Genomic DNA, 19742 nt, shown 5'->3' with positions numbered 1-19742 from the left:
ACGGTAGTGTATAGACACACCCCTTCAAGTATGGAAACACTTCTGAAAGAGCGACACAGCTCTACGCATTTTACTGGTTTGTGCCCAATTGACACCGCCCCCAGTTAGAAGGAAATAAAGCAGCCTTAGAGTTACAAAGGAACTTTATTTAAACACACCAAGGAAGATGAATATGGGGATGCACATGGGAATGTATACTGAATGAAAATATAAACGCAACATATAAGGTGTAACATAGACGCAGGTGCAGTTAGTGAGTTTAATATCAATGAACATGGAATGATACAAAACAAGAGAAGCGTCTGACATGGAAACAAACAATACTTGCTGAAAACTAGTAACAAAAGATTGCTATTAGAAGGGTAAGTAAGCAGGGAGTAATGAGGTCCAGTTGTGACTGATGAGAGTGTGGCCCCCCGAGGGCGAGGAGTGATCCGGAAGGTGAAATCCAGAATGGGATACAGAATGTCATCCACTGGAACCCAACACCGCTCTTCTGGACCATACGCCTCCCAGTCCACCATGTACTGAAGCCGACCCCCCATGACGCAGGAGTCATGACATAGGCGGGGCTTCCTCAATGTCCAGGAGAGGTGGAGGAGTGTTGTGCGGGACATCGTCAGCCAGGGGACCAGGAACCACTGGCCTAAGGAGGGAAACGTGAAAAGAGGGTGAACTCCGGTAGTTAGAGGGAAGTTGTAATCTGTATGTTTACTTGTTGACCCTCCGGAGGACCTCGAGTTGCTCCACAAACCGTGGACTCCGCTTCTTACATGGCAGACGGCGTGGGAGGATCCTGATGGAGAGCCAGATGTGATCACCAGGATCGAACATGGGCGCCTGTGGGAAAAAAACAATTTATTACTTTAAATGATTGTACATAACTATCATGTTACTCTGGTTGTGTAAATTGCTGTTTTCACCTAACTCTGTACCGAATCCACTACGGCTATGCACGTCTCGTGTTCTTAACCCCACCCTCTACTCTAAAACTTGCATGTTCAAAATACGAGGCATCTCTGTTCTGAACAAAGTCTTTCCTTATCCTCTATTCTAAGACCAAACAGTTCTTAATACTCACAAGAGAACTCAGAATATTTGGCCACCTCATCCAGTAGATATCAGTTGGTTCGACACATTGAGACAGTTGTGGTGGATTAAGTAAATGTAACAAGGTTGGGCTATACAAAGCAAGCCCCAACTCAGAATCTCTGAGCTCTCTATTCACTCTGTGTGTAATGGTGACTTGCTCCCTTATTAATATTTTTTGAATAAAGAATATCTGATTGTTAATGGTTCATGTCTCTCCTCATTATGGATTAGAATATCCACGACACGCCTCACTGCTGTGGCGAACCGCCTGCTCCTTCTGAGGCGGATGGCGCTTCGGTCTGGCTTGGAGTCCATGGTGCCAGGGCTGGCTGGTAACCCAGAATACACTGGAAGGGAGTCAGCCCGGTGGAGGAATGACACTACTAATTCTGGGCATACTCCGCCCAAGGAAGGAATCGGGCCTGTCATGACAAAAAGTGTCCTCCTCTGCGTCACAACGGGATTCTAAAAACTATTAGCGTCCGTTGCTGTATCAACAGTGTGATGACCTAATGATTAGAGTTTGAGATTACAGCCTAAATGACATTCTTGTCATCATCGCTATGCAAACAAGGCAGATTTCCTCCACAATTTCACTGTTTGAACAAGTTGCTTAACTAATAAAATGAAAACATTAATTCAACCTACTTTTGGGTACCTTGTTAACATTACAACATGAAATCCATGTCTTAAACATCGCTACGTTACAGAACTGGCAAAGAAAGTGTCATCTGCTTGACACATTAAAGTTATTTACTTTACAGATTACGAAGTCAGCTAATTTCCACTCCATTCATATGCAAATCCGTTTCTTTTTTTTGTTCATCTGGGTCTCACATTATGATAGAGCAAGAAAACATAACAGATAATGACAACATTTGCCGATGTAATGAACATTTGAATGGTGGTTGGTAATGTAGGACATCAGGTGGATCCACGTCTGGGTGTTAGGCAGAACCCCTAGCTCCTGGAGAACAGGAGCAGAATTAAAAGGGAACAGGGTAGAAGACCGAGACAAACACAGGTTACACTTTACTGTGATAAAATGTGATGATTAGTGCAGTGTTATAAATGGGAGATATGTACTTTAACACTTTTGGAAGGTATAGCTTACCTCAAGCTGGTCCCCCTCCGACTCAGAGCACGAAGAAGCAGACTATGATCCTAAAGTCATTTGGAGGTAAATTGAAGAGGTACATTTTTATAAGCTCAGCATAACTACCATTTCTTGCTTTCTCAAATGTCAACCAAAGCTTAACATACTTTGTCTATTGGGCTTCACTGAAGTGTAGGGCGTCAGTGCTTTCAGAGGTTGACCGTCCAGCTGCTCCAACTGTAGAAGATTGTTGGCTTCCACCGAGGTAACCCTAGGAATACAAAAATATCAGTGTTATGGAAACTAAAACTAGCTTCAGGTTATTTTGCGTGCAAATAGTTATGAGATTTTTTAAATATTCACTTTAACAGATGGTGACCAGGAGCAAAAAAGCAGCGAGGTTTCCCAGGTCTCGCCTTCCTTTTGTTCTTCTTCTAAACCAAGTCATTCGCCAGCATGTCGTAGCACTTGGTCCCCATCTTGAGTCTGCACTGGTAGCTCTCCTTCTGTTTCTCCTGTGCCTTGTCCATGTTCAGTCTCATCTTGATTGATAACAGGAATAAATACCATTATATTTCATATTACAAATACATTACTTACATATCTCTTGGAGGGCCGGAAAATAAATTAAACAGCGGACAATCATCTTTACCTGGTCAAAAACCTCCACATCCTTCTCAGTCTACGCCTGATGGTGGTCTTTTAAGGCGGTCTGATCGGGTTTGACAACTTCCACCACATCAGGTGGAGTTTCAGTGATCTGAAAGTATGTTATACAAAAATAGCAATAGACAAACACTGAGTCAATCACAAATTTGAAAGACTACAGTACATGCAATAATTGTATATCCAGTTGCATTGTATACCTCAGTCAACAGCTGCGGCTCACGTTCGCAGTCGGTGGAGGCCTGGATGCTGCTGTGTGCAAAGAGAAAATTACCTTCAGGTTGTTCTCCCACCCTTCCTGGTACCAATCAAGGGACTTGCCCATGGCAGTCTTGAGGGTTTGGTTGGTCCAGTCACCAAAGTTGGAAGAGGGGGTAAGAAAGCGATATCTATTGACAGGAAGAGAAGTTGAACATTTTAACTGTTGTCTCTCCCTCTCCCTGCCACTCTTCCTTTCACCCCCCCCACCCCACAGAAAGGAGAAAGGAGTTCTACTGTTGGAGCGTTGCGGGGGGATTTGGATTGTCAATTCAGGTTCGGATTGTGCTCAGTGGGCTACGACCTGCGCCAAAGTGGGTCACTAGTATTTATCAGAAAGGGATTGATAGTGTGGGTGATACCGGAGTGTCCAGCGTCGAGGGATGTGTGTGCCCAGGCCAACAGCCCAACGCTCACCCCTGTGGGAACATAGCTGCGCTCTGGAGGGCAGGTGGCAGGAGTGGGTTTCACTCCAGAGCCTGGCAGATGTCCACATCTACATCCCAACACAGGGCCAACAATACAACAGGACCGATTGATTGGCTGGTGGACACTCACAGGGCTCTCAACCGGCATGGAACAGGATACGGAAAAGCAGGTCCTCCGACATCCTGGTCACCAAGCGGTAATTTTCCTACTTGACCATGTGATGTTGGAGCCACAGGAGATCAAGGATTACCTTGTGTACAGGTGCGGAGGGAAGGCTTTCCTGGTGCATAGGTCCCATGGTGAGGGCGAGTGGTGCTATGATGTGCATCACTGTGCCGAATTCCAAAGGTCGTGTGTCCAGAGCTTGGATAGGAAAAGGAGAGGCGAGCGGGTATGAGGTTAAGTTCAGGGAGGAGGCGAGGACCTGGTCGATGAAGTTCCAAGCAGCACCGGAGTCCACTAGAGCTAGAGACAACACTTGATCAACAGCCAGCGAAATAGGAACCGTAAAGGGTTTGGCAGAAAACAATGAAAATGGAATACTCATGCCAACCCTGGGATATGGAAGGTCACGTGGCCACCCCTCTGCACTAGTGGAGCATACCGGTGGATGCCCTAACCATGGAGGTTAGGGCGTACCGGACACCACTGACACTGGTAACCCTCCTGGCCGTAATAGGGACAGAGCCCCAGCTGTCTCTGGCGATGCCACGGAGAGGTGTGGCCCCTACCTCCATGGGGTTCAGGTTCGGATTCAGAATGGTCAACAAGGAGGGAGAGAGGCAATGGAGGTACAGACGGATGACCATTGGATTGAGTGAGTCGAAGGTTAAAGTGTCATCTCAGCATGCCAACTGCATCTTGACCTCTTCGCGCAACCCTCTTCTGAATAGGGTGCAGAGCGCCGGCTCATTCCATCCGCTGGATGCTGCTACTGTCCGAAAGGTGAGTGCTTACGCCACCGTGGTCTGGCCTTCCTGCCGTAGTTGGAGTAGGCGCTCAACCCCCTCTGGTGGATGGTCGAAGACCCCGCTGAACCCCTCATAGGAACCAAGATCTACCAGACAACCGTAGCCCACTCCAACGCCTACCTGGTCTGCAGGGAAATAACCGTGGCAACCTTAGACCTCTTAGTGGTGGGGGCTCTCATCTGATGAGTGAAAGAGGGAGCACTGGAGTAGGAAGCCACGGGATTTGGATGGAGACCCGTCATATTTGTCTGGTAGGGACAAACGGGCATTGCTGACATGGGCGGACTATTGGACAGGCTGGGGTGCTGGCTCAACCCGTGGTGGAGAATCCTCCGGTGGTTGGAGGTGACACCCTTCTGGAAATGTTGAAGAACGCGGAAGACCTCTTCCATAGCCATCCCCAGTTGTGCCAGCTGGTCGTGGTGTTGGCGAAGTAAGTCTCTATTCGCTTACCATCTGGGAGATGTCCTGCTTAACTTAAAAGCTGCTTCCATTTGGTGAGGTAGTATTTTGTAACGTAGAAACAGGTAGTCAGGACGCAGGTGCAGTTAGTGAGTTCAATAACATGGACCAAAACCAGAGCCGCATCTGACATGAAAACACAAACAATACTACCTGAAAACTAGTGATAAAAGAGTGATATAAGAAGGGTAAGTAATCAGGGAGTAATGATGTCCAGGTGTGACTGATGATGAGACGCAGGTATGCGTAATGGTGGTTGCCAGGTGTGTGTGAATATGGGTTGCCAGGACCAGTGGTTAGTTGACCGGCGACGTCGAATGTCGGCGGGGAGGAGTGGGACTAGACATGACAGTTGGTCCCAAGTTTCATGAGCTGAAGTAAAAGATCCCAGAAATGTTCTATATGCACAAAAAGCTTATTTCTCTCAAATGTTGGGCACAAATTTGTTTACATCCCTGTTAGTAAGCATTTCTCCTTTGTCAAGATAATCCATCCACTTGACAGGTGTGGCATATCAATGAGCTGATTAAACAGCATTATCATTACACAGGTACACCTTGTGTTGAGGACAATAAAAGGCAACTCTAAAATGTGCAGTTTTGTCACACAACACAATGCCACAGATGTCTCAAGATTTGAGGGAGCGTGCAATTGACATGCTGACTGAAGGAATGTCCACCAGAGCTGTTACCATAGAATTGAATGTTCAATTCTCTACCATAAGCCGCCTCCAATGTCGTTTTAGAGAATTTGGCAGTATGTACAACCGGCCTCACAACCGCAGACCACGTGTAACCATGTAGCCCAGGACCCCCACTTCTTCTACCTGCACATATTGCAATACAGCTATACACCAAGGCAGCATAAAACATTAGTAACAACTAACTGTTAAGAACAATCTATACTTTACACAACTCACTTTGGGCACGCACACCATCCTAGAAGTCCAGCGATATGAGTGAGTCCAGTTGTTGATGGGCAGAGACAAAGATGTTGCTCTCTACCACTGCTTGAGGGAGACTGCAAGTATTGTGTGACCTGTACGGTCAAGAGGATGAGCAGATGTCCGGCCCCCTAACAACCTTCCTAGCAACCTATCCGGAAACAGCTCCCACAGGTCAGGGGGAGTTTGTGGTAACCTGTTGTTTTTGACTCTCTCTCTCTCTCTACCGCAGCTGCTGTCTCGACCTCTGAAAGCTGCAATATGTAACTTTTTGGGCGACCCGACCAAATTCACATAGAAATGTGCGTTATAGATATGTCATTTTCATTGAAAGCAAGTCTAAGAAGCAGTAGATATGTTCAACTGTATGTCTATGTATTTCTATGCTTCCCATTCTTATGTTTCGTTTTTTTGCATATTTTACTTTCAGTTTTGTACACCAGCTTTAAATAGCTGAAAATACAATATTTTTGGTTATTGAAAATATATTTCACAGTGGTTTGGATGGGACAATGATTACGTACACTATATATTGCTTGTTTTGTCAAATAAACTGAAATTAGACAAACTATTTTAGCAACCAGGAAATTGTGTAGTTATTTTAGCAACCAGGAAATTGTGTAGTGATTTCTGCATATTGCACCTTTAAGGAAACAACACCTTTTGGCTCAATTACACTCCCAGAGGCAAAACTTTCATAGCCTAACGCCTCGATCACACCAACAGTGAGGCAGATAGAACAATGAGAAAGTTATTTCACCGGATGTATACATTTGAAGCAAATATGGTAGTGAGAGGAAGCCCACTGGCCAGCTGTGGGAGTGAATCTGCAGAATGTCTGCCCAAATCTTCTCACCGATGACACATTTGATCTCAATACAGTTATCAACAAACTGGACTAAGTTTTGTAGACTTTACCTTTTGCAAAATCTTTTAAAAAGCACGTTGTTTAGAAGGAGTACAAAGGCGAATGGAGTTATTGCACACGTGCACTTCACGAGGTGGCGTTTCCTGACGGAAATATGCGGCTGTACGCTAGAACGCGTCAATTGGATCTTGCTAGTTCGTGCTTGTTCTGCCCACTATGACTCATTTATTCCCATTGGAAACGACAGGTTGTGGTCTATCTTGGTTTAGTTATAGAAATCTTTGTAGTTATTGCATTTTGGTACACCTGGGACCAGATTCACAAAACCTTCTTAAGAAGAAATGTCTTCTTAACTGCCATTTTTCCTTAAGAAGAAAGTTAAGCACATTTCTTATGTTTCTCCTTAAGCAAAAAAATTAAGAAGAAATTAGATTCTTGAAAATAAAGTTATTGGAAATGTTCTTAATTCCAAGACAGCTAAACCGTTGTCTTAAACTCAGGTCAGTGAGAGAAAAAGCAATTGAAAGCAATTGAACATGTTTAGCTAGATAGCTAGCAAAAACGGTTGCCTAGCAACAAACATCTTAAGAATATTTGTAATAAGATATTTGAGAAGAAAATCATTACATCTTGAGATATTGTTGAGGAATTGTACTTACGAACCATTTTATGAACTTCTTTATTTTTTTTCTTAAGAAGCTTCTTAAATGTTTGCGTAAGAAGTGTTTTGTGAATCTGGGCCCGAAGTACATACATTTCTAATAGAACGCTGGGTTTGCCTTGCTGCGTTGCGTTGCAGAGGCAGTTGCAGTGCGTTCTGTGTAGGGCATATGGGGTAGGCTGTGCCGGTAGACTAGTCTAGATGATTATTGATAAGAGCGATAATACTTGTATTTCTCAAACAGCAGTCAATCATCATGTCACCAGAATAAGACCCTTGATTTTTATTTGAAAGGAGCATAAAGATCACTATGCACTTTCACCAGGTTGGTGGCACCTTAATTGGGGAGGACGGGCTCATGGTAACGGCTTGAGCGGAATAGGTGGAATGGTATCACATACATCAAACACATTATTTCCATGTGTTGGATGCCATTCAATTTGCTGCATTCAAGCCATTATTATGAGCCGTCCTAGCAAGGGGAACCACTACTTCAAGGTCTCAAAGCGAGTGACGTAACCGATTGAAACGCCATTAGCGCGCACCACCGCTAACTAGCTAGCCATTTCACATCCGTTACACTTCCACCAGCAGCCTCCAATGTTCATAATTTATTTCATTTGTAACCTAATAAACTGCATGGTTTCTCGAGTCCTAATGGAAGGACCACACACCATATCATCTCGTGACTCCAAGTTTATTTTGATATTATTTATAGTTGCGCATCAAGTCCTTTCCACCGCCATTTCTCGCATAATTAATTTTACTGACACAAACAGATCCCACCATGTTGAACAAACAAATGATTTGTCGGCATTTCTAACATTTTACCTAAACTTCCTGTTTCCATCAGAGCTGTCTTGATTTACTCACATACAAAACTGGATGGAAACATGGTTTAAGAAATCTATTTTTACCTCTCAATTTGTAGTGTATATATTACATATGTAATTTGTTAACATCAACTCAAGAGGGTAATTGAACATTCAACATCTGTTTTCATTTAACCAAATTGTGTCAGGATTTCCCGTTTTTTTCAATTTTCCTTATTGGACTGCGTGGAAACTTTTCCGCAGTACCAGTCATGGTAGTGTAGCGCGATTGTGGGATGAACATTGCTAGGTGGGGTTTATCGTGTGGCTATATAAATACATGAGCGCAACTTCACAACGACTCTGCAAGCTCAGCCTGAGGAAGTTTTCTAGTCCATATCTTTGGGCAGCCGGTAAAATATCCTATTTTTGATTCAATAAACCTACTCCAGGAAATTGAGCACCGCGACATCGAGCCTAGGTAACAGTAATTTGTTAATTTCTCTTTTTTTAGGGAGTTTGAACCGTGTTAAACTGGAAACTAACTTCCCCGCTGGAGCCTGCATTCTAATTGTCAAGGAACTTTACTGTACGTAGCCTACATCCTTGTTTGTAGCTTAGGTAGCCAAAGTGTGTGGCTGGCGTAGTAGTGACATTTTCATAATTATTTTTGATTAATCATTTTATGTAGGGGATCCTGTTATGTCTTAAACAATTGAACTAATCGAGTAAAATTGACGAAACGGTTAAAGTTTTGGGCGAGTTCTACATGATTCCAATTCTAGGCGTGGTCACCACACAATTTTTGCCATACCATTGAGAAATAGATGGGGCAATTTGTTCTGCAGTGACAAATAAATAATCGGTGCAGCATCATAAACACGAATTATATCCACATGTTCTAGGCATGTTTACTTTTACTCTATGTAATGATGATTATCCTATGTAAGTGGCAGTCATAGCCAAATATTTTTTGTACCAGATTCAATGAGGCATAAAAAGTGTACGAGGTTGCGTTGCATGAGTCCACTGAAATATAATTTGACCAAATTGGTCTTGTACGGTAACATATTCTGGCAACAGAGCATTTCATCTCTCCATTTAACACTCAGAAATGCAAAAGGCCTTGGTGTTCAATACAAAGGATATTACTAATACTGTGGTTATTACTGAATCGCCCTATTCCTCTCTCTTCAGACCCGTATCACCATGTCATTCATCGCAGCCTTCTTGCAGCAGACCGTCTATCTGGGCCTGCCCGATGACTCGGTAGGGTTCTGCTCCACTTTCTAGAGGGAACGTCCCAAATCTGCTCTTTTTTCCCCTTGTGGTATGCATGTGTGGAAAAACTTACCAGGCGGTGTTTGTACATTTGTAGCTGGATAGACAGGAGGGGGACTGGGAGGGAGGACAGAAAAGTGAGACCAAAAGGGATGGCTGTTGAGGATAAAGAAAGGGGGTCAGAGTCTGAGATACAAAATAATGGGAGGAGCATACTTAACTTGTGACTCATAGAAGGAATTCAGGAGTAAGAGCCCTTCCCTTCAGAAACAGTTGAAACCGGGGGGAAACTGCACAATTCCTGCTCTCTCCCCCTGTTACTAACATATTCTTTGTATCATGTGGTATGATTATTAACATATTCTTTGTGGTATGATTATTAACATATTCTTTGTATCATGTGGTATGGGCTGTTAATTTCTTTGCTTCTATATAGTATTGTTCTGTATTTTGTGAAGGTATACATTAATTCACTGAATGAAACTAAGTGTTCTGTCTCGAATCTCTCTCTCAGACCTTACCCAATCAGGGCACTGTGACTCCTGACCCGCATTTCAGTGTCGATGGTGATGTAGGCATCTTGGATAAGGCCATCAAGGCCAAAGGTGAGATTGACATACCCTATGTGTGTGTGTGTTACATAACTAATCAAATCAAATCAAATCAAATCAAATTTTATTAGTCACATACACATGGTTAGCAGATGTTAATGCGAGTGTAGCGAAATGCTTGTGCTTCTAGTTCCGACAATGCAGTAATAACCAACAGTAATCTAACCTAACAATTCCACGCTACTACCTTACACACACACACAAGTGTGAAGGGATAAAGAATATGTACATAAAGATATATGGATGAGTGGTGGTACAGAACGGCATGGCAGATGCAGTAGATGGTATAGAGTACGGTATATACATATGAGATGAGTACTGTAGGGTATGTAAACATAAAGTGGCATAGTTTAAAGTGGCTAGTGGTACATGTATTGCATAAAGATGGCAAGATGCAGTAGATGATATAGAGTACAGTATATACATATGAGATGGGTAATGTAGGGTATGTAAACATTGTATTAAGTGGCATTGCTTAAAGTGGCTAGTGGTACATTTTTACATAATTTCCATCAATTCCCATTTTTAAAGTGGCTGGAGTTGAGTCAGTATGTTGGCAGCGGCCGCTAAATGTTAGTGGTGGCTGTTTAACAGTCTGATGGCCTTGAGATAGAAGCTGTTTTTCAGTCTCTCGGTCCCTGCTTTGATGCACCTGTACTGACCTCGCCTAGGGATGAAAGTAGATAGGTCCCCGTACCACAAATGTCTGTCCACGCACTTTTTGTTAAAGTTTTATTACCTTTTTGTTTTTCAGTCAACAAACAAAACACAATTCACATATGTGGCAGACATAAATAATATAATTAAACAGCACATTTCCAGCAACACTATCATTAATTGTTAGATATTTCCAGCTTTAGCTGAGACAAGCAAGGAATTTGTTTTACATTACCTTAAACATATGTATATATACACACAAAAAATCACATTTCCTTAATCACCCCATTCACTCTGTCAAGTTGGAAATATGTGACTCGTTTCAGGACACTCGGTATGTCGCGCGTCACTACTTCACAGGAGAGCGATTTGAATGTAAACGTAAAAAAAAAAAAAAAAACATTGCCAGAAATCTGGAACATGTGAACTTTTGTGTGCCTTAATAACAAACCTGTATGCCCTCTAAATAAAAACTTACAGTGGTGATGTACATTTTCAAACCCACAACCTTGGCTTTGCCAGCGCCATACTCTACCAATTGAGCCATACGAGTATTGTTTTGGTATCCTTTCGGTATTGATTATCGTGATACTAAACCTGGTAGCAAAGTACAAAATTGGGTATCATGACAACACTAGTGTGAGCATGTCTGGGTCAGTGTTTTCATTGTTTCTTGCTGATGAGTAGTCAGGGTTGTTTGGCCGGGGCCATAGAGATGTTGTATTAGTAAAAAGGGCTCATGGATTAGGCTACGTATGCAACAGCGTTTCTTATTGAACAAGTCCCTCCATCTTGTGATGTAGGTGTGGATGAGAACACCATCATTGATGTGCTGGTGAGGAGGAGCAACGCCCAGAGACAGCAGATCAAAGCTACCTATGAAAAGGCTAGCGGCAAGGTAAGTTGTGACACACACTTGCCAACACACTAGTTTGGTTTAGGATATGCGGCGGGTGGGTGGAGTTTGCACTTTTGGACCGATGGAATGATGCAAAACGTGCAAACTCCAGCCTAACACACACTCACTTGTATATGACTGGAAGAGTGTCACCCCTCTCTCTGCAGCCTCTGGAGACTGCCCTGAAGTCGGCCCTAAAGGGAGACCTGGAGGATGTGGTTCTGGCTCTGCTCAAGACGCCAGCACAATATGACGCCCAACAGCTCAAACTGGCCATGAAGGTAAACATGCACGCAGCTAGTCACTCACTAACTCTGAAAACACTACTACTTAGAATACAAACAACTGTGCAGATTCCCTCTTGTTTGTGTAGGCCTAGAGACGGTAACAGAATACAAATATTTAAAGAGTAATCAGTGGTGGGAAAAGTACCCAATTTTCAACTTGAGTAACAGTAAAGATACCTTAATAGAAAATGACTCAAGTAAAGACACCCAGTAAAATTCTACTTGAGTGAAAGTATTTGGTTTAAAATATATTTAAGTATCAAAAGTAAATCATTTCAAATTCCTTATATTAATCAAACCAGATGGCACCATTTTCTATTTATTTTTATAGATGGCCAGGGGGCACACTCCAACATTCAGACATAATTTACAAACGAGGGCTGTGTTTAGTGAGTCCGCCAGATCAAAGGCAGTAGGGATGTCAAGTGTTCTGTTGATAAGTGTGTGAATTGGACCATTTTCCTGTCCTGCCTGAGCATTCAAAATGTAACGAGTACTTTTGGGTGTCAGGGAAAATGTATGGATTAAAAAATACAATATTTTTCTTAAGGAATATAGTCAAGTAAAAGTACAAGTTGTCAAATATAAATACCCCCCCAAAACTACTTAAGTACTTTAAAGTATTTCTACTTAAGTACTTTACACCACAGTAATGAATCAGTTCTAAAGAGGGAGATGTGATGTCGTCATCCAGTATTCTTGGTCTGCTGCTTAGTCACACCCACCCACTTCCTCACATTCAGCCCAGAGTGACTCATTCTGATGTATTATTACACTGTTGTGAGGGAGGCAAAAAGGTGGGACTTTTACAACTGGTGGGACTGTTTTAATATGTGAGGAGACGGTGCTGACGAGTATCTATTGTACTTTAGATTTCACGATGTGCAGTGTGTGTGTGAGGTGTCTGGTATAGAAGTAAACACGAAAATTAGCTGTTATTGAACAAGTGCAGGGAGTCCCTCCATGTTTCAGTGTGTTTTGTTGCGTTTGGGGCATAATTAACACTGCCCTGCACTTTCTGTTTATGTTATCCGATCCTGGACTCTCAGCTTTACGACTGATGTGACCTGACCCTTTTGTCCTTGTTGACTGTTCACACTCTCGCCTTCTCTCTCTCTCAGGGATTGAACACAGATGAGGATACTCTGGTTGAGATTCTGGCCTCCAGGACCAATAAGGAGATCAGAGAGATAAAGAAAGTCTATAAGGGAGGTGTGTCCGCAATATGTAAATATGTCTATGTAAATGTCCTGTGTGTGATATTTACAACGAACCAATAATCATGGCATTTTCATTGCTAGAAAACAAAAAGGAGCTAGAGGATGACATCAAATCTGACACAGGCGCAGACTTCAGGAATGCTCTGCTCTCGCTCTGCAAGGTGTGTTTTTATTGTTTATAGTTTGTTTAAAGATACATAGTTTGGCACAATTAACATCACTCCCCCTCTCTCTCACTCGCATACTGTAGGCTACTAGGAATGARGACACCATGGTGAACCAGGAACTTGCTGACAGTGATGCCAGGGTATGGAAGAGAGGAAGAGAGTGAATGTGTGTCAGAATCAAGGTTGGGCACCGCAAAGAGTCAGTGTGTAATGCGAACCCTGTGTGATGCCCGTGCCTACTGTATCTGTCTATAGGCCCTGTATGAGGCTGGAGAGAAGAGGAAGGGAACAGACTGCTCTGTCTTCATAGACATTCTGACCTCCAGAAGTGCTCCTCAGCTCCGCCAAGGTGAATATACACGCACATGTATACACACATTTGGTAAATAAGACCTTGCCCAATAAGCTTACACTAATACTTTTCTCACCACCTGTTCATTATGTCGTAGCCCTATAGTGTGCTTTGTTTTTGTCATCAGTTAGACCAGAGGTGTCAAACATACGGCCCACGAGCACATTCAATCCGGCCTGCAGGTGCTTTGGTGGTGGGGGGGGGATTTTATATATTTAGTCACTTTTATTTAGGGAGGAAAACATTTTAAATGCCAAACAAAATCGAAACTGTGTATAAATGATAACGGACCTACATTCATAGTAAGCTGGACAGGGTGACGGGACTAACAGTAATTGAAACGAAAGCTAAACAGTCAGGGATCATTGGAAGTGATATAGGACCATATTTTTACTTTTACTGCGAAGATGTATAGTACATTTTAAGTGTGGCCCTCCGCACCTCAGTGAAGAACGAATGCAGCCCCCAAATTAGTTTGACACCCTTCTGTTGAAGTCAGGCGACACATTTGTCCAGAATTCATTTTAGACACTTCATAAAAAATAAAAAATCCCACTGCAAATACCTGAGTGTGGACTTTTTTTTAATTATTTTTTTTCATTGAATGTTAATTTTGGTCAACGCACCACAAATACTAATAGAATCTAGATGTGTGTGGAGGCCTTTTCCTTTTTCATACACTGCATGTACAAACACACATGGTTGATACTGTATAATCAAGTACATAATCCTTGCCCACTCTCTCTCTTTCTCTCAGCATTTGAGAGGTACTCCAAGTACAGTAAGGTGGATGTGGCAAAGGCTATTGACCTGGAACTGAAGGGAGACATTGAGAACTGTCTGACTGCCGTAGGTGAGCGAACACAGCCAGGTCCAAGCCTAGTAATGTTCCACAAACGTTCCAATGTCCTCAAATAATCTGTGCATCACCCTCAATCCATGTCTTCTGCTGCATCACACCCTTCACTAGGCCTTAGTCCTGTAACGTTACACCCTTCACTAGGCCTTAGTCCTGTAACGTTACAGAGAACAGTCGCCTTACACAGGGCCTTTAGTCCTGTAACGTTACACCCTTCACTAGGCCTTAGTCCTGTAACGTTACACCCTTCACTGGCCTTAGTCCGTAACGTTACACCCTTCACTAGGCCTTAGTCCTGTAACGTCAGCCTTCACTAGGCCTTAGTCCTGTAACGTTACACCCTTCACTAGGCCTTAGTCCTGTAACGTTACACCCTTCACTAGGCCTTAGTCCTGTAACGTCACACCCTTCACTAGGCCTTAGTCCTGTAACGTCACACCCTTCACTAGGCCTTAGTACTGTAACATTACACCCTTCACTAGGCCTTAGTCCTGTAACGTTACACCCTTCACTAGGCCTTAGTCCTGTAACGTTACACCATGGGCTCCATTTTCTTCATTCAAATCAGGCCACACTGTGAACAAAATATCTAAAATAATCATCACTTTTTTTTCTTTTTTCTTTTTTAATAGAGGTGATGGCACATTATCCAATTACTGATTGCAAATGCCTGTATCATTTCATGGCCATTCTGTTTCGTGTGAGGACAATGGAGCACTATGTCTGACTTAAGAAAATACCATAGGAACAGCTGGCAAGTGTCTTATCTGACATTTTCAACCTCTCCCTGACCCAGTCTGTAATACCTACATGTTTCAAGCAGACCAACATAGTCACTGTGCCCAAGAACACCAAGGTAACCTGTCTAAATGGCATCTGTAGCCATGAAATGCTTTGCAAGGCTGGTCATGGCTCACATCAACACCATCATCCCAGACACCCCGGACCCACTCCAATTTGCATACCACCCCAACAGATCCACAGATGATGCAATCTTTTTTGCACTTAACACTGCCCTTTCCACCTGGACAAAAGGAACACTTATGTGAGAATGCTATTCATTGACTACAGCTCAGTGTTCAACACCATAGTGCTCAACGCTCATCACTAAGCTAAGGACCTTGGGACTAAACACCTCCCTCTGCAACTGGATCCTGGACTTCCGGAAGGGCCGTCTCCAGGTGATGAGGGTAGACAACAACACATCCGCCACGCTGACCCTCAACACGTAGGCCCCTCAGGGGTGCGTGCTTAGTTCCCTCCTGTACTCCCTGTTCACCCACGACTACGCACGACTCCAACACCATCGTTAACTTTGCTGACGACACAACAGTGGTAGGCCTGATCCCCTACGACGATGAGACAGCCTATAGGAAGGAGGTCAGAGGCCTGGCAGTGTGATGCCAGGACAACCTCTCCCTCAACGTGAGCAAGGCAAAGGAACTGATTTGTGGACTACAGGAAACAGAGGGCCGAGCACGCCTCCAGCTACATCAACGAGGCTGTAGTTGAGCGGGTTGAGAGCTTCAAGTTGCTGTGTCCATGTCACTAAGGAATTGTCATTTGTCCACGTCACTAAGGAATTGTCATTTGTCTACACACACCAACAGTTGTTAAAAGGCACAACAACGCTTCTTCCCCCTTAGGAGGCTGAAAAGATTTGGCATGGGCCCTCAGATCCTCATGTTCTACAGTTGCACCATCGAGAATATCTTGACTGGCTGCATCACGACTTCATATGGCAACTGCTTGGCATCCGACCGCAAGGCGCCACAGAGTAGTGGGTACGGCCCAGTACATCACTGGGGCCGAGGTCCCTGCCATCAAGGACCTCTATACCAGGCTATGTAAGAGGAAGGCTCTACAAATTGTCAAAGACATCACACCCAAGTCATAGACTGTTCTCTCTGCTACCACATGGAAAGCATTACTGATGCACAAAGTCTGGAACCAACAGGATCCTCTGCAGCTTCTACCCCTAAGCCATAAGACTGCTAAATAGTTAGTCCGGGTAGCTATTTGGTTAACTGCATTGACCCTTTTTGCACAAACTCTTCTGACTCCTCACACATGCCTCTAATGTCTGTCTATCCTGTTGCCGAGTCACTTTACCCATACTTGTATGTACATATCTACCTCAATTACCTCATACCACTGCACATCGCCGCAGTACTGGTACCCTGTGTATATAGCCAAGTTATTGTTACTCATTGTGTGTTTATTCCTTGTCTATTTTTCTCTGCATCGTTGGGAAGGGCCTGTAAGTAAGCATTTTACTATTAGTCTACACCTGTTTACAAAGCATGTGTAATTAACATTTGATTGAATCCCCTCTACCATACCTCTCCATACACCAGTTCCTATCCCTCTTGTCCAGTCAGGGCCTTAGCCTTTTGGGGGCCTTAAGCAAATCCCTACCTTGAGACAGCTTTGGAGAATGCCCCTTGTCGATGCTGTCACTTGACTGTTTTTCCTTTCTGTCTTTCAGTGAAGTGTGCTGGAAGCAAGCCTGCTTTCTTTGCTGAGAAGCTCAACTTGGCAATGAAGGTGTGTTAACTGTTAAACATTGTTAGGTTTTCTGTACCAGATGAGAACCGCCCTGTGTCCTGATCATCGTGGTATGTAACAGAAATGCATATTAAAATTGAAAATGAGCATTTCTTGTTGGGAAAATCCTGGTAGTTACTCCCAGTTTAGTACATTTTTCTACTTAATAAATACAACCTTGTTTTAAGATGTGACATTCTATACAATAACACTGGTTATGCACATACTGTACAAGACGGCACAAACAGATCTGGGTTCAGGCTAAGGAGCTTCCACTATCCGGTTATAAATCTTCATTTTGTGTGTCTGTGCAATACCCCAGGGTAAAGGAACCAGGACCAATATTCTGACCCGGGTCATAGTGAGCAGGTCTGAAGTAGACCTGGCCCGGATTAAACAGGAGTACAAGAAGACGTTTGGGAAAACCCTCTCGCAGGAAATTCTGGTGAGCAAACATCTCCACTGCCAAAGTGGCAATAAAAGACAAGGGACTGTTTTCCCAGATTAAGCATAGTACTGGACTAAAAATCAAATTAAACAGATCCTCCATTGAGAATATGTTTTATATCCAGGACTAGACTTAATCGGGGTCTGGGGAACTGACACCACCCCCTCCAGGTTAAGTAATGCATCACATTGTATAAGGCATTCTGATTACTAGGTCCAATCGGTGTTTGGATAGAAGACAAACCATTTGGGAAATATGGCATCTGAAAATAATTTCAATAAAATGTTATATAATGGTGTGACATGTCTAAACATGATTGACCTTTATATTTTGTAGAGTAACTCTGCGCTCTGTCTCTTACCTCCTTAGGATGACACCAACGGAGACTATGAGAAGATCCTACTGGCCCTGTGTGGAAGTGACAACTAACTTTCTCTCAGATCTCACCTGGAGCCAATTACCACAGTGCATGAGTGCCAATGGAGAATAATGTGCATGATTAAATGTTCCCCTCCCAAATGCAAAATATTATGGTTCATGACAACTATCTGAAATGGCAGTCATGATGTATTTTCTCTACCTGCTAACAGCAATGAGCACAGTAAACATGGTAAGCAGCATTGACATATATTTAGCCTAGCTTCAGCAGACTTGAGGATCTATAGTGCAATATACCAGACACCATTTGTGTGCGATGAATATGCAGTGGCATTGTGGCCTGGATAACTGGTCCTTTGTGGAAATAAAGCATTTTGTGGCTCCAAATTGTCTGAATTGATCTGTGTATATATTTCTAAGTCTATGTAACATTGCATGTTTATTTTCAAAATGCAGCAAATAGCCTAAGGTCTAATTTGAGAATTAACCACATAAGACCATGTAGTGAGTCCAATTCACAAATGAAGGATCTTGCTCGATTTTAAATGGCTTTTATTGTATTAAATCTACAGTAGCTAAACTGGCTTTGGAAGGATGGTCACGTGATGTTAGTGCATGTAAGGCAGAGGAGGCTGGTCGGAGGAGTTTTTGGCGGATGGGCTAATTGTAATAGAATAAAGGAAACCGTATCAAGCATACGGAAACCACATGTTTGATGCCGTTCCACTTATTCTATACATTAAAATAAGGCCATCCTATAGCTGCGCCCAACAGCCTCTATAGTAAGGCCATTTTTGAAGAAGACCGGAAGAGGAACAAACCGACTTCTAAATCTTATTTAAGGCGGGCCTAATTTCAATAACTTGACTGTCGTGCTCACCTCAGTCATGAAGTGCTTTGAAGGCTGGTCATGGCCCACAATAAGGCCAGCAGGCCAGGCACACTGGACCCACTCCAATTGGCCAACTGATCCATGAAAGATACCATTTACATGAACACCACACTTTGCATCTGGACCCTGGAGTTCCTGACGGGCAGACCACAGGCTGTGAGGATTGGTAACAACACATCCTCCACACTGACTCTTCATACAGGGTCCCCCCAGGGGTGTGTCCTCAGTCCTTTGCTGTACTCCCTGATCACCCACGAGTGCATGGCTTTGCAAGACACCAACTCCAAGTTTGAGGATGACACCACGGTTGTAGACCTAATAACCAAAAATGACAAGTCACCCTATAGGGAGGAGGTAAGGGCAAAACAAAGGAGTTGATTGTTGAGAAGGGAACATGCCCTGATCCACATCAACAGGACTGCAGTAGAGAGTTTAAAGTTTTTCACTGCTGCTACTCACTGTTTATCTATGCATAGTCACTTTACACCTACCTACATGTATAAATTACCTCGACTAACCTGTATCCCAATACATTGACTCAGTACTGGTACCCCCTGTATCTAGCCTCATTATTTTATTGAGTTACTTTTTTCAATATTGTTTTTTTATATACATTTATTTAGTAAATATTTTCTTAATTGCATTGTTGGTTAAGGGCTTGTGTAAGTAAGAATTTCACGGTAAGATCTACACCTGTTGTATTAAGCGCATGTATCAAATATAATTTGATTTTAAACAGATCCCCCCCCCCCCCAATAGCTTAGACTTTAAAGTTGGATTTGATTAAGTCCTATTCATTCATTTAGATTTTTGGTTGAGATGGAGACGTGAATTCAACGTATATAATTTGCTCTGTTAAACCTCCCCTTTGGAATGACTTCGATAGC

At 43.1% G+C, this 19742-nt stretch overlaps 1 protein-coding gene and 1 long non-coding RNA gene across 6 annotated transcripts; one reads left to right on the top strand and one right to left on the bottom strand.

The window, feature by feature from the left end:
* Nucleotides 1-79: 79 nt before the first annotated feature.
* Nucleotides 80-9902, bottom strand: LOC111957710 (uncharacterized). 4 transcript variants are annotated; one of them, XR_011474691.1, is made up of 8 exons: nt 9613-9902; nt 3055-3243; nt 2841-2948; nt 2552-2730; nt 2356-2459; nt 2207-2256; nt 755-2059; nt 80-646 (listed from the first exon to the last, which is right to left on the bottom strand). It is a non-coding gene; the product is annotated as an uncharacterized lncRNA (long non-coding RNA). The 4 variants fall into 4 exon arrangements; XR_002876438.3 differs by having other exon boundaries at nt 774-2059; XR_002876439.3 differs by having other exon boundaries at nt 774-2059; nt 3129-3243.
* LOC111957709 (annexin A1) lies at nt 8482-18350 on the top strand. Of its 2 annotated transcripts, XM_023978657.1 has the most exons (14): nt 8563-8671; nt 8773-8847; nt 9456-9527; nt 10054-10144; nt 11611-11705; nt 11873-11986; nt 13114-13204; nt 13294-13373; nt 13463-13519; nt 13635-13728; nt 14489-14584; nt 17079-17137; nt 17460-17582; nt 17955-18350. In XM_023978657.1, the coding sequence occupies exons 3-14, from the start codon at nt 9468-9470 to the stop codon at nt 18012-18014; spliced, it is 1020 nt and encodes a 339-aa protein (XP_023834425.1). In that variant the 5' UTR covers nt 8563-8671; nt 8773-8847; nt 9456-9467; the 3' UTR covers nt 18015-18350. The 2 variants fall into 2 exon arrangements, with proteins under 2 accessions (XP_023834423.1, XP_023834425.1); XM_023978655.3 differs by lacking the exon at nt 8773-8847 and having other exon boundaries at nt 8482-8739.
* Nucleotides 18351-19742: the final 1392 nt, after the last annotated feature.

The sequence above is a fragment of the Salvelinus sp. IW2-2015 genome, linkage group LG33, assembly GCF_002910315.2.
Source record: "Salvelinus sp. IW2-2015 linkage group LG33, ASM291031v2, whole genome shotgun sequence".
NCBI lineage: Eukaryota > Metazoa > Chordata > Actinopteri > Salmoniformes > Salmonidae > Salvelinus > Salvelinus sp. IW2-2015.
The sequence above is the reverse complement of the archived record's forward strand: the minus strand, read 5'-3'. Positions and strand labels throughout refer to the sequence as shown.